At 37.2% G+C, this 22,062-nt stretch overlaps 1 protein-coding gene across 3 annotated transcripts in view; it reads right to left on the reverse strand.

Moving 5' to 3' along the window:
• Positions 1–22,062, reverse strand: part of SPATA16 (spermatogenesis associated 16) — a 223,248-nt gene that overhangs the window by 12,270 nt on the left and 188,916 nt on the right. For 2 of the 3 annotated variants that reach the window (XM_006910842.3, XM_015588522.2), the window contains 2 exons: positions 21,500–21,583; positions 462–788 (listed from right to left, as the gene is read on the reverse strand). In XM_006910842.3, coding sequence (XP_006910904.1) covers positions 666–788; positions 21,500–21,583 — 207 coding nt within the window. In that variant the 3' untranslated portion in view covers positions 462–665. Of the gene's footprint in view, positions 1–461; positions 789–21,499; positions 21,584–22,062 lie in introns of those variants that run through there. The other variant, XM_015588523.2, reaches the window with a different exon arrangement.

The following is a 22,062-nucleotide window of genomic DNA, read 5'->3' on the forward strand; positions in this document are numbered from 1 at the left end:
CCCACTACTTTTAAAAATTATGTTTTTCTGTCTATTTTACTCTGTATCTGACTTCCTTTTCCTCACCCTATCTTCAAAATGCCTTGTTGGTGTCAGCTGAAGTCTTCAGTGAGGGCTATTGACTCACTACCTTGTCAAATAGTACATTGTGTTGAGTCATTTAAGGGGAGGGAATATAGGATCCAGAGGAAAGAATCGAGATTTTAATGAGATAACTAATAGCATCGGACATACCACATGTGACTATTTTTATAAGGATCGAGAAAGTCTATTATCAGTTTTATAATTTTTAAAATTTGCATTTATATTGTCTGTATCTGTGTGTGATATGAGAATAATTCTTAATAACTGCACATGAATATGCACATATACTACAAGCATATTTGGGTCGTCCTGGTATACCTTAGTCAATTTCAAAAGAACAAGGCAGGTGAAAGAGGTAGCTGTTTAAATAAGATGAATTTGAACAAGAGTTAAGAGAACATTTATTGCTGCCAGTCAAGATTAATGAATTATAGACTATCTTTCCTAAAGATGAGCCAAGGGGAGTGCCACCTCATTCCTTTGGCAATAGGCCTTAGTTACCAAGCTGTCACTGTCAGGCTGGCAGGATGCCATTGCCCCTTTCTCTGAAACGTCTTGTGGTAATGCTTGCTCCCCAGTGTTTAGCTTTGCTGCACAGTTTGCAGTCGCTTCATTTTTGTTTTTTGCCTTCGAGCAGTTCTCAGTTTTTTAGTTTTTAAGAAACTATCCTCTAATTGGTATAGAAAATCTTCAATTCGTCCAACCTGGAAGAAATAAACAGATATAAGATTTGTTGTTGTTTTCCTGTGTTTTGTGTACTTAGGAAAATAGTGAGGTATTTAAAATTAAATGGCACATATAGGTCCATGTTTAAACAGAACTGGCAGAGATGGAAACGACTTAACATAAAAGCCTCCTTCTGTTTCCATTTCAGGGTTCCCTGGTTTAAAAACATGAAGCAGGCATGAGGGGATTTGATTTACTTCTCAGTCGTACCTGCTGGGTATCTTTAATGATCAGTAAAACCAAGGATTTGAAAAAGAAATGAATGGTGAAAAAATAATCATTATCAAAAAGAATGAAAACAAACCAATTCACTTCCCTCAAGCCAGAGATTCTAGCATTTGTATGCTCCTGGCCTCTTGGGAGAAAAATGAATATTCCTCATTGTCTTAGCAAGTAACATTTCTCTTTTAAATCAAAAGGAAATTTCAAAAGAGTACGTTTTCTTAAAAAAAAAAAAAGTCACACCTAAGGAATAAGATAAAATAATGACATACAAATCAATAACTCTTAAAAATAAAGTATTAGTCTTCTCCAAAGAAAACTTCTAATTATTCAATGACAGTTGGTTGAATGTATTACACAATTTGTCAGAAAGAACTGTGGAATAAAACAGTTTACATATGTGCTGAGTTGGGCTCTCATGAAAGTCTGTAGATATAATAACTCATACTTAACCCTGATTCCCAGGATCTTTTTATTGTACTAGCCTAAAGTCATTCATTGAAGAGCCCATTGTCATAAAGTTAGCTCAAAGCTAGAGCACTACTAACTACTTAAGGTGCTTGCATAAATCATCTACTTAAGGTAAAAGCACTTACAACTTCAGTTTTCCAATTTTGAATTTTACTTTTAAATCACTTGATTTATCATTCACTTTAATATCCAAAGATAATTCAGATTGTCATGAGAGAATAATAAATAGTAATACTCATCTGTATGTTATGCTTAGGTCTTATATCACCCCAGGTGATGTAAGCTGTTCATTGGTTTCCTTAAGAAAATAAGATAACTTATCTATATGAAAACAATTCTTTTTGAAAATTTAAAATTACTTCAGGTGAAGTTCTCCAAAAGCACATTGTTATTTATGATGTCTGATCATTGCAGCAATCATCAAAATAATTTGACAGAATATTTTTGGATCTTGTCATGAAGTCAATGCATTATTCTAGGCATTCCATATATTTATACTATCCAACTTACACCAAAATCATAAGTAAAAATTAACATATTGCAAAATCAAAACAAACATAATGAATGGCACTTTACTGTTGCTTCCGTAGTTCAGTTGATGATTCACTCACGTTATCTGCACTGAAAATGTATCATTTAAATCAAAACTCTTTACAATTAGAATGTTTGCAATTAACCCAAATACAATTTAAAATTACAATCCTACTGCATCCAAAATGCTTCCTTCAATGATACAAAAAATTAATTATTTTAAAATACCCATTAGGTGGCTGCTGTCTTTTTTTGTTTTTTAAATTATGTTTATTAAGAGCAGTGTTGACTAAGTGGGTTGCCTTTTATTACAAACATTACAGACAAAGAAGAAACACAGGACGTATCATCGGACTAGAGAGCACTGCTGAATTAAGCTGGGAGGCCTTGAGTACAAACCACTTGCATGTCTCACCTGGCCTGTGTTCACCTCCCACCTGGTCTGTCTATATGCTGACCTTTCAATTCATTCTCCTAATGATACTGGACCAATCTTTTAAAAATGTAATCCTGTTCATATTTCTTCCTTGCTTAAAATACTTAATTCCCAAGCCCTCAACATGGCTTACACAGCTCTGGGTGATCTGGTTCATTTGCGTCTCTAATTTTGTCTCCTATCACTCCATCTGCCTCAGCCGTGTGATACGTCTCTTAGTTATCTAAGTACAGCTGTGTGGTGTTCTCCGCACCCCTGCTCTTCCTACTGCTATGCCTTCTGATGGAATACTCCCATTGGAACCTTTGTACATCCTATGGATTTCAGGCTCCACATTAGTGCTTCAGGCAAGTTTTCCTTGATAGCCCAGACCAGATTGGTCCTCTCAGTAACATAGTCCCATAGCAGCCCATTCATCTCTTTGCATATCGTGTTTTTGTAATTGTTTGTAATGATTTATATAATATCTGTCTTCCCATCTGGACTTTAAGATCCATAAGGCAGGAATTATGGCCATGCTGTCCACTATTCCCAGCACCTAGGATATAGAAGACCCTCATTACTTGTCCTCTCTGTTAATAGAGCTGAAGACATTCAGAAACCAATGTGTTTGTCTGTACTCAAAGTGATGCCTGGTATGGAGCATATCAGAAGGCTTTCTTTTCTCTTATAAATTAAACAACCACTACTACTTCCACACACCATCTTTCTATTAATGTTGTTTAGCTTTGAGGCTCTTGAGGCAAGGTAATAGCAAGGTGTGGTCTCCATAGTTGAAACAGCCAAAGGTAGAAAGGGTACTGGATAAGGAGTCAGTATGATGAGTTCTGCTCTTGGCCTGGTTTATTACCCTGATCTGTGACCCCAGAGAAATCAGTTGGCCTTTCTGAGCTTCATTGTTCACCAGCCTTTGTTGAGGAAAGGGTTGGCCAGGATAATTTCCAAGGATACACCAAGCCCCCAAATTCCAAGACTTATACTCACATCAGATCAGTTAGTCCAGTCTTAAGATGATCCCTCATATTTTTCAAATTAGAGGTTATTCTCTTAGAGTATACTATTAGATGAATGACCCAATATGCAGTAAAGTAAGTCAATTTTAGCTTCCGTACTTACTGAAGTGTAGGAGAGCTGCAACATGTTTTTAGTAAAGCTGGTTCTTTATTTTCTTTTTTTAAGTCAAGGAAAGAAAAATGCTGGTTGAAGAGAAAATAGATTCATATAACTAAGATGAACAGATTGCAAATGATAGAAATTTCTATAAAGCCCTTAGGGAAATAAAACAAAAAGAAATACGTAAGCATGTAAGGAAGGAAATGAGTCAGTTTTTGGAGCAGAGGCCTCATTAGACTTTCTTTTTGGTGCAAAATCTACTTGCTTAACTATATCAGATAGTCTACTTGGTCATTCTGGGTCTAATTTTTCCATTTGCAAAATGGGCAGATACCATTTTCTTGTGTATCTATCTATATGCCAATGCTGACTTGGCATTACAGGGATATGGACAGTTGACCAAAAAAGAATTTTGCAGAGAATTTTGGGATGTCAGATGATGGAGGAGAACTGAGGGTTTCAATAGGAGTTAGATTCTCACCTATCATATGGCTGTCAGTCATATTCCACATCAAAGACTAAGAAAATTGTTATCATCTAGTTTCTTAGGATCTTTCTATTCTTATACACAAAAGTCTGTCAGTCACGATTTACTGTAGATTCAAAAAGTTCAGAACAAAGATGACTATGAAACTCTAAAAGAGAAGATAGCCTGAGAATACAAGAGATCTCAAAATTGCAATTCCAATAGTACAAAAGCAAATAATGTCAATTAGGAAGAAATGTGGAGGTAATTAAATAGACCGATATATATTACAGGAAAAGTTCTAGTCAGCCTAGATTTCGAAGGAAGTACATTCATTTTTTTCATGCAAAAATTTATTGAACATCTACTATGTATTTGGCACTGGACTAGGGTGATAAGCAAAAATATCAAAATGTTTGTTTATAAAGTTAATGATAAGTTATTACAATAAAGCATAACTGTTTATATAAGAATGATGTACACGAAGTTCTGTTAGCAACAATGTCAGAACGGTGACTTCTATCTGAAGGGCTGTGGAAGTGCACTGGAGGTAATAGGAGTTGGGTCTTTGCCAGGGCAAGAAACACACTCCAGACAGAGGAGATGACATCCATAAAAGCAAGATTGTGAGACAATCCGGGCTATTTGATAGAGATGAGTTACTTATATCATAGATGTAAGTATGAGAGCACTGGGAGTAGAGGCGTATACAGCAGTAGATATAGATTGGGGTCAGCTTGTAAAAAATTTGAAAAATATTTAGCTATGCAGTTAGAAAGATAAATCTGGTGTTATTGTGTGGAGTAGAATGCAGTAAAGGAGACTAGAAGCAGGTGGATCAATTAGGGGGCCAGTGCAATAGGATATGAAAAATATGTTGAGGGCCTGAATCAAGGATTTAAGAGATATTTAGGAAGTAAGAGCTATAGACTTGATGAAAAATTCTGCGTTGGGATAGGATGGCAGGCAGAATTAGAAGTGTAGGTATTTGACACATATTAAAGTCTTGTGATTAGGTCTCAAAATTCCACCATATAAAAGGCAGAATTAGAAGGGAGCAGAAAAGGGAAGGGAGAGAGGGAATTTCTGGAAGTACATATTAGCTGCAAGTTCAGTATAAATCAACAGTATTATCTGGATACCTCCCAGAAAACTGAGCTGAGTATAGACTACAATATTTAAAATATGTCTGTCTCAAAGATGACAATGGTTTTCCAAACCCTTCTCTGCTTAGGCCATACCACAGTGGGCTATCATGCTCAATTCTGGATGTGTTCAGGGTCTCAGCTACAAATTGTATGAAGGTAAGGTGAAGGATAATGTTTAATATGGAAGTGTTTAATGTGGAGAAGAGAAAACATAACACAAATGTGTAGTGTCCTTAGGTCGATCAAGGTTGTTATGTGGAAGAGGTGATGGATTTGTTTTGCATTAGCATACACAGTGGAGAGTCCTATCTAGAATTAGAGTATGAGTTTGATCTCAATTCTACCAGTCATGTGACTTAACTTCTGAATTTTAATTTTCTCATCATTAGTGTAAATCAAAACTTAATAATAATAAACATAGTCTCCTTTACAAGGTTTTCGTGAGGATTTAATGACTTGATGTTTGTGAAAAGTGCTTCATAAATAGCTAAACCCTCCACAAAGATTACAAGTAGTGTCTGGTGGTTTCATAATAGATTCTCAATAAACCTTTGTTGAATTAATGAATAACTGAATAGTTAGCCAAATGAATGGAAAAGTAGATATTATATCAATATTACATATAACTGTTTTTTACAACCATATAAAAGTGGAAGAGACTTCAGGGTGAGACGTATGGTGACCTCCATCACTGGAGATTGGAAATCAAACATTAGATGACTTCTTTGGTAGGTATGGAGTATTCGTGAGTCATGTGAGAGCTAAGGGTTGGATTAAATAAACGTTTAAAATCTATTCCAACTTTAAATTACTAATTTTATGATGTTTAATTTGGCTTGCATTCATTCTACAGAAATATGCCCAGTGGAAGGACATGTTGTTATTTGCCTTGTATTATACGGAGAAGCAGCATGACGGAAATGAGAGGGATCTAACCACTTATGTTGTTGTAATTTTGCATGTGATAAAAGGTACCGAACTGGTTAATATAAACACCCATAGATACTAGGATTCTTGGGCCTCCTTAATACCCCACTTATGAAATGATGATACCTATAAGATATATTGTTTTCCAGATGTATCAGAATTTTATCTTGCATCCAAAGGGCCCCTTGATAGATTAGCTTAACATCAGAAAGTAGTTCACCTTACACTTTCTTTTTCATCCTATAACTATATCAGATTATTTACTGGTATGAAAATATTTTTCAGTTAATGATTTTATGATTTTATATTTTTTTCAGCTTATCAAGACTTATGATTTTCTACTGGATTCCAGAATAGACTGTAACAGTTTTACAGATTAAAATAATATTTTTCCCATATCCAAACACTTTATGGTCACTTTTGGTATAGGTATGGTAAAAGGTACTTGCATATTTTCTCCCATGATCTCTTGTAAAATGGGTTTCTATCTTATATACCCAACTTAGTCTTATTTATAGGTGGAAAGTATGTGGATGCCTTGGGGTCAGGTGACCCTCTGTTCTCTTGAGAGCTTTCTTGTGATGGAGGATTGCTCTTGACTTTCCACAATATTGTGATGCTGACTGTAGCTTCATTTGCACATAGATCTAACCTATTTTCATTTGGTAAGTGAAGGCATGTGAGTCAGGGGTGAATATAACATTACTCCCTTTTATTTATTGTACGCAGGCTGGCCACGACACCAGGGGCATTGTTGAGCAAGCACCTGAATTCCAGGACAATAGAGAGTTAGAAAATTATTGGGCAAACTAAGGAAAGAAATAACGACATAAGAAAGCTGGTGAGAGATGATAATAATTAGGGACAACACAGCAGTCGCCTAATGTGGTAGATGGGAAAGAGAGTCACTATGAAGATCTGGGTGGCCTTTTTCCTTTTTAAAGTCATTTAAAATCAAACATTACTGTGATGAGTCAAACTGTAGTTCCCCATAATTCATATGTTGAAGTCTTAAGTCTAAATATTTCAGAATAGGGTGTTTACAGAGGTAATCAACTTAAAATGAGGTCATTAGGGTGGGCCCTAATCCAAAATGCTGGTGTCCTTATAAAGAGGGGCAATTTACACCCAGATACACACACAAAGAGAATGCCATGTGAAGATGAAAGCAGAGATCAGGGTGATTCTCCTACAAACCAAGATACAATAAAGATTGTCAGTAAACTACCAGAAGCTATGAGACAGGTGGGGAGCTGATTCTTTCTCACAGCCCTCAGAAGGAACCAACCCTGATGACACTGATCTCGATTTTCAGTTTCCAGAATTGTGAGACAATAAATTTCTGTTGTTCAAGCCACTCTGTTTGTGGTACTTTGTTACAGCAGCTGTAGCAAACTAATATCACCACTAAGCTGTAAAATAAAAAGGAGCTCAATTATGTTCTAATTCTCCCTTCAAACTTGACTTGGATGCTTTCTAGGATTCAGTTTTCCTGCTGTTTGATGCTTGCTACCTGGTTGGTGCTCCCTGCACATTCTGAGTGTATATACCCTGGGAACCACGGTGGTTTCTTTCCAATAATGGCAGTGAGAGGACATAGATTTAAAACATGAAAGTATGGGTAGATTACACTGAGAAGTAAGACGCTGAACTTGAATTGGAACTTCCTATTGGCTTTCACCTAGTCTGGATCAAGGAGGGAGGATTAGCTATGTTTGTAGGGGTTTGTTTGCATATGTTCATGCCTCAGAAATTGGATGTTCAAAGAATTTTTTTTTGTTTTTTAGTAAAGCTTTAAAATATGTCTTTTAAGAAGAAAAAAATGTAGATGAAATAAGAATTGCATGCTTCGGGAATAAATATCGGGTTTATGTGACTATAGTGGTGGCTACAGAATCAAAATGTGTTTCCAGCGATTAGCAGCGTGGACCGAAATCCTCTCGGCAAAATAGACATTTCCCTCCACTACGGTGGATTTGATAACGTTAGGTTCTTTGCTCTGTTCCAGTTTAGTTTCCAGACCAAATGCTTTTAAATATTTATCATCCAGAATGGTTTGAATTTTAATTCTAATTAGAATTACAATTGTTTTCAAACAGGCTTGAAATTAATTTCTAAAGTAAACTTAGTTTCTGAAATGGAATTGTTTCTGCTATTCATAATATAGCAGTTTTCTTTAGCTTTTGGCTAGCATTCAGACAAACAAGCCTCATATTTCTCCTTTTACATTTAGTGAATTTGGTATGTTATTCAGTGTTTTTGTCATAAAAGTACAACGTAAGATCTGAGGGACCTACCACTGAGATGTTACAAAATGTGCAAAAACATTTCCTGCTAAACTGTATTACCAACTCTTAATTGAAAATTTCCATAATGCTACCACTTTTTATTATGTTTAGAGTTAAAGAACATTACAGAATCTTGCCGTCACTCTGTCCAGGAAACCATGTATCATGGTTGTTGAAAAATTTATTTTTCAACATTTAGTGACAAATTATTTAAAGGTTTAAATATACATATTTTAAGTTTTTATTTTGAGATAATTGTAGGTTTTTGTGCATCGGTAAGAAGTAGTATAGGAAGAACTTTGTACTCTTTATGCAGTTTGCCCAAGGGTAACATTTTGCAAAACTGTACTAGAATACCACAGCTGGGATACTGACATCTATCCACTCAAGATGCACAACAGTTCCATGACCAGGAAGATCTCTCTCGTTGCCCTTCTATGGCTACACCCATTTTCCTCCTGGCCCCACCCCCTGGCAACCACTAATCTGTTGTCCATTTCTCTGTCATTTTAAGAAGGTTATGTAAGTGAAATCATGTAGTATCTAAGCCCGTGCTTCTCTGGAAAATAGACTTGTTCTGGTTGTTGCATATGTCAATAGTTTGTTCCTTAGCAGTATTCCACGGTATGGATGTACCACAGTTTAACTGTTAACCCTTTGAAGGACATCTAGATTACTTCCAGTTTTTTGGCTGTATGAATTAAGTTGCTATAAACATTTGTGTATAGGTCTTTGTGTGAACGTAAGACTTTATTTATCTAGAATAAATGCCCGGGAGCCTAGGAATATAAATGCTAGGTCATATGGTAGTTGTATATTTCATTTTTTTGTTTGCTTGTTTTTTAGAAACTATCATATTGTTTTCCACAGTGGCTGTACCATTTTCCATTCCTACCATCAATGTATGAGTGATCTAATTTCTCTGCATCCTCGTCAGCATTTAGTGTTGCCACTATCTTATGCTAGCCATTTTGATAGGTGTATAGTGACTTACCTCATTATGGTTTTAATTTGTATGATTTCTATTACTTTAAATTTGTTAAGGTGTGTTTTATGGCCTATCTTGCTGAATGAGCAATATAACAATAGCAACAATGTATTTGATTATGTATGTTTACATACATATATATGTATATATATATATATATGTTTATAAGTAAAATGAATGACAGCAATGATAGACTGGAAAAAAAAATTAAGACTGTTTTGTCATTATAAGGTCTTATGTAGTGATATCGTATAATCTGAAAGTGGACAGAGATTAATTGTAAATAGATATTGAGAACTTTGGGACAAACACACAAAAAAAAGTAAAAAAAAAAGTGCAACCGGTAATGCTAAGAAACGAGAAAAATAGAACCATAGAATTCTCAGTTAAAATTTCAAAAGGCCAAAAAAGAGTAGAAGACTTTGTTAACACTTGCTAAGTAGAGCACAGGGTGTTGGAGGTTTATTATTCATAGGTCCTGGAGTACGTACATGGCATGCCCTGAGGGGCCACACAGGAGGTCAAGGCAGAGTATGAGCTGAGAGACAGACAGAACACGGGTGCATGCCTTTATTAGGGTCCATGGGTGTTGTTCAGATTGAGTAATTTCTATTATCCTATATTTATTTCACTGAATCTTTCCTTTGTCCCCTTCATTCTGGTGTTGAGCCCCTCCAGTGAGAGGTTTTTTTTTTTTGGTTATTGTATTTTTCAGTTCTAAAATTTCCTTTTGGTTCTTCTTATAGCTTCTATTTATTTACTGAGTCTTCTATTTCTTTGCTAAGATTCTTTTTTTTTTTTTTTAATTCATTTTAAGGCGTTGGTAAATTGTAATTGCTCATTAAAACATTTGTAGGATGGCTGATTTAAAATCTTTTTCAGGAAATTCTAATATCGCTGACATCTCTGTGTTAGCATCTATTAATTATCTGTCCTCATTCAGTTTGAGATCTTCCTGATTCTTGATATGATGAGTGATGTTTGATTGAAAACTGGAAAGTCTGGACATTATGTTGTGACACTGGATCTTATTTAGACCTTCTGGTTTAGCTGGATTTTTTTAGCACTACTACTACAAAGATGGGAGAGGCATTGCCTTGTTACTGCCAGGTTAGGGATAGAAGTTCAGGCTTCCCACTTAGCCTTCACTGACACTTGGGGAAGGGATTCCTTATTACTTTTGGGTGAGGATGAACATTTAAGCTCTTCCCAAGGTTTTCACAGATAACCCTCCTAGTTGGGAGAATTAGGAGTCCCTCATAACTGCTCCTCGAGTGGCTTCCACTGACATCACACTCATAATTTTTGGTGGGTGGTGAAAATCCTGTCTGCTAGGTCTCTTCTGACACCACACCAGCAGGAAAAAGAGGGATGGGGGTGCCTTACCACTTATGTGGAGTTAAAAGTCCAGGCTCCTATTTTGGTCTTCTCTTACACCACCTGTTAGTGTGGGAAGGTTAAAAAACCTTGTTATAGGCTAATGAGGGTAGCAGTCTAACTCCTCACTTGGCCTTTACTGGCATGGGTGGGGGTTGGACCACCATTTTTTTTTTCTGTGGTACTTGGTTGGAGTAAGATTATTATGATCTAAGAGTTTTCTGTCTTATTAGGCTGTCCCTTTCCTGTCCTTTGGCTATAGGACAAGAAGGGGCTTTTTTTTTTTTTTTTTTTTGTCTGCGTTTCTTAGTATTTCTGGGTTACCAGCTTCTTCAGCAATGTGTCAGATGTATGAGGCAAAATAAAATCCAGTGAACTCACCACTATGTCATTCCTTGGGTCCCCATGTCCCAAGGTTGTCTGCCTTTTTCATTTTACATTTCAGAGGTATGTATTTGTTTTATATATAATATCCAGGGCTTTTAGTTGTACTTGATGGGAGGAATAGGAAAAGCAAATCTACTCTATATTCCCAGAAGTGGAAATCTTCTATCACGGCTTTTTAAAAATGATTTTTGAACCGTGTACATCAGGAAGATGTACTTTCATTCTTGAATTAGTTTTCCCAGTTGCTTCTAAATGTCTTCAACAATATGATGAAGTGAATCATTGTGAAGGTGAAGGGGTTTCTCTCTAATTAAGAGGTCTTGGAAAGTTAAAAGCCTCTCAAATTCCTTTTAATTCAATAAGAGAGGGGCCTAACTATTAGGATCTCTCTTACATAGGTCCATATTCATCTTTTCACCAGCATCTTTTCTTATGCTCCTCTCCATAGTCTTTTCTCCAGCAGAAAGTCATTTTAGCAGAGCACACATAAGTTTTACACACACACAGAGTTCTGATGATGGTAAGAGATGTGGGTGTGTTTGTGCTTATGACATTTGTATGTGTTTTAGATTACAATTTTGTCCCCTCTTCTACATGCACCATTGTAAGAAAGTCATAATTAAAATGACAAGGGATCTATACCTTTCTTTAGGACTGTATTTTTGCCCTTCTCCAAAAGATGAAAGGTACAATGAGTACACTATAAATGACTGAATGAGCTACAAGTCAATTGCTCTGAACTCTGTATTAATCCCAATTTCAATACAGAACGGAAGATGTCCTATGGTTCATCAAGTGGTGTAAGCTGTTATTCTGTTATTCTCCAGAATTATAAAGGATTGCAAAACTTGATGTATAAAATACACATAATAAAGTGTTGGGCTGCCAAGCAAGGAAGACACTTTGGTAATTTAAAGATGGTAGCTTTTAGAATGGACTGAAAACTGACTCTTCAGTTCAAAATACAATTGAGACATATGCTCTCCTCCCTTGCCCCAGAATATTTCACTGAACTTCTGAAAGGTGCATTTTGAAAAGCTTTTACAAAGATAAAAACACTAATAGATTTGGAGTAATATGAGCATTTCCAATTTCTGTGTTATTCACCTCCTTATATTAGCTCATTAGTGGGACAGGCAGGGAGAGATCACCGGAAGTGAAAGAGGTTAGCAGGGTGCTGTCCGGCTCCAGCATCCAGGGCTCTGTGCTGTGAAGGTATTGAAATTGTGTTTTCACTGAGACCCTGGTGCATTTCAGAATGCTAATTCAGACAACTCATGAGAAAGTGACCCTCAGAGTGACAGTAGGTATGCTAGAGGAATGACTAGATTTTAAGCTGTTCTCTTGAAGTTCTAATGTTTCAGGAAGTGGGAAAATGGTGAGCTATCAAAGCCAACCTAAACGTGATATGTCTATAAATGGGGGAGGGGGTAGGGGAGAGGGGGAGAATGGTGAGGCAAGACAGTAGAAGCAGCATGATCCAGGGGATAGTATGTGCCAAGGTTTGGATTTGGTCAGGGAGGTGCTACAAAGTAGTCTGGGTAAGTCCCCAGCTGGGCCAGTAAACTGTGATCTAAAGAAAGACAGAAGATGCCTACAATAGCCTCTGCTGCTTCTGTCCCACTCACTGGCCAAAAGCAAACTCAAGGGTTGTCTTGTTGGTTGTATTACAGAGTCTGAGCTTGGGTCAGGCAATACTTTTTTTTTTTTTGCCATTGACTTTCAGTAGCTGCATTTGGTTTAAGCTAAGCATCCTAGCTGGTGCTAAGAACAGAGCCTTGAACCCAAATAATCTGATTCAAAACCAAACCCTTTCACTACAAACTTGGGCTTGTTTCCCCTGTTAATTCTACAAAGCTCTTTTTCCTCATCTTTCAAAGGAGAGATAATGACGTCTCCCTCACAATGTTGTGCAATCATTAAAATAACTCAAAATGCTTGGCACATACTAAAAGATCAATAGTAATCACCAAAAATATTTGTCATCGTTACATTAATTATCTGAGCTAAATTTTTCTGTAACTTATTTCAATTGTGATATTCCAAAGCAAGCCTCAGACTACTATAGTTTGATAATTTGTTGGGTAACAAAGCATTTTGTTAAGTACAAGGCACAAAGGCAGTTACCTTTGTCTGCTCCTTGCTAAACTCCTAGTTAAAAACAGCAAAACTTCTGGATACATGCTCCCTAGATGAGGGGCATGCTAGGATTCCAATCCCGCATACAAATGCTTCTGCTGCAGAAATTTCCTGCCAAATCATCAAAGTTTTAGAAGGCAATACTTTTGGCCAACAAAGTATATAAAAGAGGTATGCTTAGTTTTGGAGGAAAGGCTAAGTATGGGTGATTAGCAAATGCAGTTGTTGAAAATGTTTAACAAATTAACCACATACTTTTCCCTGTAAGTCAAAGGAGAAAGATGTCATGGTTTAAATAATAATTGAAATGTGCCATTTAGATTTGGAATATCTCACGGTGTCTTGGGGAGATGGGCAGAACCAAGGCTTTTTGCTTTTTTGCCTTTTTGCCTTCCCAGGCTAGACCTGGCTTTGCCATGGGTAGCATTTGAGGATCAGGTCTTCCCCTCATATCCGACTGCCCTAGGACTCAAGCCTCTGACCACAACAGGAGGTCTGCCAGGACTTAGATGGGGACCTCTCCACTACAGCTGCTGGCCTGGACAACTACTGGCATAGACTCATTTATCCCAGAAACTGCAGTGATTTATTCCATGCACTTGTTCTCTTCATCCCCGTGGACCTTGCCTCTCTCCTAGTCCTCAGACCGCCCCGCTTCCCCCATGGTCAGCAATAAGAGCACTTAGGTTGCGTTCCATAATTTGCATTATGCCCTGAACAAAACTGCTTAGCAGTGCTTGAAGCACACACTGTAAAGGAATTTAGGGATATGTTAATGCAGAAGCCCATAACCAGAAGCTGAGAAGATTCATAATCAAATTGAAATAAATCTGCAGAGACTCCTTAAAGAACAAAACACATAGGAAAAGGATGATTGCTAGGAAAACTGCTTTGCAAATGAGTGGTACGGCTGCTGAATCTTTGAAAAGACAGTAGTTCTTTCAGAGAGACACAAATGCATGCCCTAACCACATATTAGTCAGCCCAAATGATTGGCCGATGAATGATAGCGCCGCATGTGCAATCTCTCTCAGAAGAGTTTCAGGAAGGATTCAGGTTTGAATGCTGATGTGGAAAGTAAATAAAATGTTCCAATTTGCTCTTCCCTCTCCCTCTTCAACCAACTGCCCCCTGGCCCATCTCCCGAATTTGTATTCTCCCCTGCTTGCTTCGCCTACATCAATAGCCTTGAACAGAACAGATTTGCTAAGTGACACACGATTCTATCCCATTTTCATCCTAAAGGACCGAATTAGTATATCAATGAATGTCATTTCTGTGTGATGACAAGTATGATTTATAAGTTAAGATTTCAAGGTAAAAAGGAACATAAAAAGCTAAATAATTTTGAATATGTTCATATGAATTGTTTAAAGATATCCACCTATACTCTATTAAACAGTTAGATCCATTGAAGATTATGATGTACTATGTTATAATAGTCAATGAAATTTAAAAGTAGCATTACTTCTCACGAAAATTCACAGGACCATGATTATATGCTACAGTATTTCTTGCATTACTTTTAAAATACAAAATTTCATTTATCTCATTCAGTCTCAAATCAGCGATCTGGAGGCATATCAGAATAAGACAGTACTTTTTGTTATACCAGATTAAATTCTGATCTTAGTGCACAATTTAGACTTTGTAAATAAAGAGCAAGCAACTTTTCCTCTAAGTTGCAGACAAAGTGTTGCTTAACTGTTTCTCTTAACTGATTTTCTGGTGAGAAGAAATAGGAATGTTCCAATTTAGCAGTTGGTACATTTTTTTAAAAGACTTTATTCTAAAGACTCCTTTTACTATTTATCTTCAGGCCTAGTTTATACAGTTTCAATGGGCCTTAGACTGCAATGCTAAGAAACACAAAATCATAGACTCCAAAGGTGGTAAGGATATGAACACATATTTCTTGGGAGGTTGTGACTTGCCTGAGGTCCCATGAGCGGGAGCTGAATTACAGTCAAAGATTTACAGATTTAGGCTCTGCATTGTTTCTGGTTATAGATAGCAAACTAAGGAACAGAGAGAGAGGATCCTATATAGGTGGATTACAAAGGCAGACTAAATAAAAAATTCCTTAGTGACTTCTTTGGCTCAGATGAAAAGAACTTTATTTTGAGAATTAAAGACCGACAACTTGGGCTAGTTTATGGCCAAATTCCAGTTTGGTTGGAGGTCACAGTAATTCTCCATTTGGCTTTACACCTGAATGCTCATCTATACATAAAATAATGTTTGTCAGTCAGGCTTTTTTAGGCAGCACAAAGTATGGGCTTCTAGAGAGAAAGAGTTTAGGACGTAGGTCCAGGTCAAATCCTGGCTCTACCACTTGCTGGCTGTGTGACTTTAGGCAAACTGCTAAACTTCTCCGTTTAATAAGTTACATCTTTTACCTCATGTGAGAATGAGTGGGTATATGTAAAGTGAAAAGGAGAGTACTGGCACATATTAAGAGCTCGGCAAACATTAACACTTATTCTTTCAGTTTGATAGTCTGGCTTTCAAAAGACCCATTCATTCAGAGCTGAGGGAGGACTTAGAATCTTCCAGTTCAATATCTTTATCTTACAGATGAGAAAACTTAGGCCTAGAGAAAGGAAATGGCTTCTGAGTTAATCGTGGCAGACCAGGTCTCCAAATTATTATTAGTTCAGGGTGCCTTTTTTTTTGTTATTGTTGTACTCCTTCTCTTTACATAAGCCTTTGTCCTTCTGAATAGAAGACTGAATCTGACCACTTCTCACATCCACTGCCACCACCTGGGGTCCAAGTTCAAGCCATCCAACCTGGAGTTCAAGCCATCCAATCTTGGGTTCAAGTCCCACAATTACTCTCCCGTATCATTTCAATAACTTACTAACTAATCTCCTTGATTCTACCCCTGCCTCCTTCAATCTGTTCTCAGCTTGGCAGCTTAGATTGTTTTCTTGTTTGAAAAAGTGTTATGTCTTCTGCTCTCTCACTTCATTTCCTATTACTCTTGTTCATTCTACTCTAGTCAACCCTGCGCTCCTTGCAGTTCCTTGTACATGCCAGGCACACTCCAATTTCTGGGTTTTGCATTCGCTGTTTCCTTTACTTGGCACGATTTTCACCAGATATTTGCATGGTTTGCATTTCTTTCAGATTTTCCTTCAAACTTCACTTCAGTAAATCCTGCCCTGACTATTCTATTGCAGTTGCAATCATTTGGCACTTTCCATTTTCTTTTTTTGCCGCCTCCACTCATGGCATTTATTACATGTTATAAGTAATAAACTTATATTACTTATAACATGTGCCATATTTCTTCAGGTAGTTTATTGTCTACTTTTCTCTAGTAGAAAACAAACATCAGAGGGCACTGCTTTTAACAACCCAGAGGAGGTGCCAGGTGCCATGTTTGATGAATATACAAATGAGCTGTGCGTTAACAGGACATGTGGGGCATTCAAAAGGGTGTGTTTTCTCAGGTATTTTTGTTATAGACTATAACTAAGCAAAGTGTGATAATTTTAAAGACTCCTGCTGTGATTTGGGACTTGATTACACAAGAAAATTTACCTTTTTTTTTTTTTTTTGATATAACTGGCTTAATTTTATATACACACAACTAAACCAACATACATATATCTTTTTTGAGTTAATTACTGGAAAGAAAATAGTACTCTATAAAGCCAAACCAAAACAAAGCCAATTTCCTAAAACCCTATAAAGAATGTATTTTAGTTCTAGTGAATTAGAAAAAAACACAATTATCTCATACTTTTTCTTTCTGGGTTCTTAGAGAAATCGCAAAGAAAACAAAATAATAGATAGGAGGTCAGCACTCATGAATCAGATTTCATCTTGATAGGCTTTTTATAGACCTATAACAAAGTGGAGCCCTGAAAATTGGGTTAGGTAATGGGGATTCTGACAGTTCCTATAACTACGTGAAACTAGGAGGTGCTGCTATAATTCTGCTGCTTCTGATGAAAATTTCAAGTGTTTTCATTAGGTACAACAGCTGTTTCTATTACAGATAACAGATCTCAGAGGTGGTGATGCTGATATCAACTTCTAGTGGGCTCAGAACACAGTGTAGCTTGTACAATTAGTTTTTTTTTTAAATTATTTTTTTTTTCTGCACACACAAATTAACTCTGTAGCAATAAAAGGAAATTACTTACTTGCTATCGGAATTGTCTGAAAGTGATAGGATCATCCTTTCTGAGTTACATTAACCAAATTAAAAGCCCTTGGGAAAAATTTGGCACCCTGTTCCTTCCCATTCACATCTTCCTAAAGACCTCTCAGGGGCTTCCATTTAGAAAGTTAGGATCATTACCAGTGCTTTTAATTTGGAAAGACTGGCTGCTCACCAGTGAGTCTTTCTAGACACCCAATGGTTGGGTAGAGTGGCTCTGTAGAGTTCCAATCACAGTGGCCTTGACTTGACTATCCCTTTGACTCCTACAAGCTTGCAAGTAAGTTTTCCAGGGCAGACACAGTAAGTTTTCACAGCTCTGCTGCTGAAGCTTGTCTTAAAGACAGACACTATCATTTCATTCTCTCACTGAATGCACATCTCCTCCATGGGGAAGTGAAATCTATTCCTCCAACCCTGTGAATCTGGGCTTCCCTGTGACTGGTTTGACCAACAGGTGTGGTGGAAGTTGCTCTGCCAGTTCTGGGTCTCACCTTTAAGAGAATCCATGATTTCCACTTTCTTTCTCTTGAAATGCTTCCTCTCGGAACCCAGCCTAAGTCACATTATGCACCCCAGTCAACTCTCTCAGCTGACTGGTGTCAACTGTCAGCCATGTGAGTGAGCCATCCTGGAGTCAAGTCCATTTTACTTTCAAATTACTACAGCCCCAGGCACAGAAGCCATCTGATTGAATGGCATGGGGGACACTAAACAAGAACCACCTGACTGAGACTGGTCAATCCATAGAACTGTGAGAGACAATATTGAATTGTTGTTCTCAACCACTATATATTAGGGTTGGTTTGTAACACAGCAATAAAAAACCGAGATAGAGGTGAAATGGGAAGACACAGGCTAAGTGCTCCTATGAATGTGGGCATCAAAAAACTAGCTTAGAGTGAGGTGGTATTGCTGGTTACTTACAAGATGTAGACAGATATAGATAAATGTCTGTCTTCAACCTTTCGGCTGGCCATTGAAATTTCATAATTGGACTACTGTTCTATTCTCACTTAGATTTATAAATAGACATTACCATACAAATGATATTTGTATACTGTAAAAACACAAATGTTATTACAATACTGTACAAATGCAAATATTTCTGGGAAGAGAACTGCTCTAAACCAAGGTACAGCAAACTTTTTCTGTATAAAGACAGATAGTAAATATTTTAAGCTTCGTAAGCTATTCAAACTTTGTGGTTTACAAACATAGTGGTTGGCCAATTTCGACCTGAGGGCTGTAGTTTGCTGACCCTTGTTCTAAACAATTATTTCTATATCCAACAGAATTATTTGATTATATTGCTTGACTCTCATCAGCATTGGATTTGGTTTACCTCAAACTCCTATCCCTCTTGCCATTCCTTCTTAGTGTCCTTTGTAGGGTTCTCCTCCTAAGATTGAAATGTGCTCCTCGAGGATCTTGTCTTGTTCTATGCTCTTTCTCAGCCAAATCACCCACTCAAATGATTTCAGTTAATACTAATTTGGCAATGACTAATAAGTCTCTATCTATGTTCAGTCTTTTATCCAGAACTCTAGAACCCTTGAATATCTCGTCAGCACTGTACATTCAATGTACTTTTGTGCCAGTTATTAGCCTGTAGTCTCTCAACTCCAAACCCACCCTTCTATAATTAGGTCTTTGATGCTGGGGCCAAAACTCTGCAAACCCTATTCCTGTTTTGCCAGTTCTTAGTCTCTCATCAATAGAGCAGTAGAGGAACACTCCAATGCCAAAAAACAAAGGAGGGACTTGCTGCTTCCTGTTTATTTGCTGCTGACTTCCTGTCTATTTGGAGTGCCTGTGAGAGTGTCTTCAGCAAATCTTCTTTCCTCCAGAAATGTTATTTTTTTTTTGTAGTAGCAGTTGAATTTAGTTCTTCAAAAAGTCGCAGAATTACCTCTATTACCACTCTCTCCCTCTTCTCATCCTCGCTGTCAGCACCAGTAGGTTAATGCCTTCTCCTCACAGAAGTTGGGATCTCACATCTTCAGGACCCCTCCTCCAAGCTCAGAGATACTAGCAGCAGCTAAGTGGCACCTCCTAGTCGGGGAGGCTGAGTGCTGGCCCTGCATGGCCCTTCTCCAAATTTCTGTTTTAGTGATTCCAACTTCTTCTCTTTGATTTCCCAGGCTTACTGGATGGTAGATGCTTCCTTTAATTAGTTCCTTTGTGATAAATTATTGTTCTTTGCTTTTCCAGTTACCCAGTTTATAATTTCATACCCAGTTAACTGTTCTTTATTTTAAATTCCCTTTCAAATATCTGACTTGGTTTCTGTCTCCTGACTGGATTCTAAAGGAGTTCATATTCTTTACCAAAAGCTGCTCCTCCAACAGTGTTTCCTTCCTTAGTACATGGCACCAGCAAACCTCTCCTTATCTCCTGCCCAATGGCTCAAGCCAAATATCTGGGCGTCGTTCTTAATGCTTTCTGTTCTCTAAACTCCCATATGCAACCAGTGAACTACAAGGCCTGTTGATTTGGCTTCCTGAATATTTCTTATATTTGTCTGCTTCTGTTCATCTCTGTGTCCTCCACTGTAGATCAAGCCACCACCTTGTAACTGACCTCCCCACATTCTGTAGCCCCTCAATCTGTTCTCCCGCTACGACCTTGGAGATGTCTCAAACACGTTTTCCAGTTAAGTACTTTCTGAAAGAGTTCAAATTCTTAACATAATTTATAAGTCCTTCTGTGATTTGACTTCTCCTGCCTCTGTAGTTCATTTTCAAATATGTTTTTTGCACCTTTGTCATTTTCATATGTACCCTGCTTTCTTTGCATTCTTGGTACAAACTGTTCCCTCTGTTTAGAAATCTCCCTTTTCATCTGGCTACATATCCTTTAAATGTAATATAAATATCACTTTCTCAGAGATAGTTTTTCTGACCTCCCAGACCAATTATATCTCCCTATTTGTTTCCACAGATCACTGAACATCTACTTTTTTCACTGTAATATTCAGTAAACCTATAAGTAACTGTTTAACAACTGTCTTCTTTCCTGGATGGTAAGGCCTATACAGGCAGGGGCTGTGTGTCTTGCCCGGCGAAATATCTGTGACATCTAGTGTTCTTTCTGGTGTAGTAAATAGTCAACAAATATTTGCTTAGTTCAGCTGATTTCCATTTTATGCATTTATCATAGGGCCTCTAAATTGATTACAGAAGACACACATTTCCTCACATATACCAGAATCCCTCATGGCTGACTGTTATCTCTTAGACTGAAGGCTTCTTTGGTTTCCTTCTCTCACATCTCCTGACACAAGTTCTCCCTTTGTGGGTTCTTACAGTAATTGGAGGAGACTGAGTGGGGAGTAGATTGATCAGAATTTATTAACTTTAGCTGGATTGGAGACTCAATATTATTCACTCCTATGTTGTCTCTGGGCCCTGTAGTATCCCACATGTCTTCTGACTACCTGGGGCCAGGTACATCCTGGTGCTTGTTTTGTTTAAACTCTGGCAGCCAATGAAGGGATGTTTCTCTACTTCTAAAACCAATATGTTACTCTTCCTCACAAAAATATCAATGTGCTAGTTCCTCTGTAGTTCCCTGGAATGTAGCCATTTTTTTTTTTTTTTTCTCAAGTGACAAAAAATGGGCAAAGGGGTTAGGGAGTGGACTAGAACACTAATGAAAGGGCTTTTAAAAAAATCTATAATAACCAATAAGGAAGAAGCAGATAATAAAAATAGAATATGAGAATGAACATGATAAGAAGACCCCTGAAAGCATATGACCACAGCCTGTTGGAAAAGAAGCAGACCTGAGGGAATAGGTTAGAAAATCCATATTTGATTTTGGTCACACTTCCAGAGAGAGAGAGAGAGAGAGAGAGAGAGAGAGCGAGAGAGCGAGAGAGATGCATTTATTAAAAAAAAGAAAACAAATAATAAAACAACCTAAAAAACTTTTTCTTTTTATCTTCTAAACAGATTTGACTTAAGATGAACATTTTCTTTGAGAATAACATATCTTTTTCCTTCAGCTGAAAGTTTTACCTTTTGAATTGTATTCCACACACGTTCTTTATCGTTTCTTCTTCCTTCAAGGGTGTCCATAGCATCTGCCATTAGTGACTGCAGCTGTGGCACCAAGATAAAAATTATCAGTGTGGAATTCACACAGAAATAACTTCTCTAAATACACAGATTAAAACCTAATTAAAAAATCATTTGTACGCTGATGATTTTATTACTCATCTTTCCGACAATGAACATTGCTACCTCATCTTTGCTTCAGTCATTACTGAGAATTATTGCAGATATAAAATATTGAGACAATGAAAAGATTCTTCTTGAAAATTTGTAGAAAATATATAGGTTTTAATGTAGTAAGTGTTGATGTTTTATTAAAACAGATTTGGGTTGTAAGGAATGAAGACAGTAGTTAATTCTCTCAGGAAATGGCATGTAGTACATGACTGTATTTTAGTATTTTCTCCTGAGGCTAATGTATCACATAACTTTAGGCATCATGCAAAAGCTCACCAGAGGACGATTCTAAAACTGTGCTGTTTTATTGGCTCTTAAAGGATGTAGCTCATTTAATTTTTTTTTTTTTT

Source organism: Pteropus alecto, unplaced genomic scaffold (genome assembly GCF_000325575.1).
Source record: "Pteropus alecto unplaced genomic scaffold, ASM32557v1 scaffold33, whole genome shotgun sequence".
In the NCBI taxonomy this organism is placed as follows: domain Eukaryota; kingdom Metazoa; phylum Chordata; class Mammalia; order Chiroptera; family Pteropodidae; genus Pteropus; species Pteropus alecto.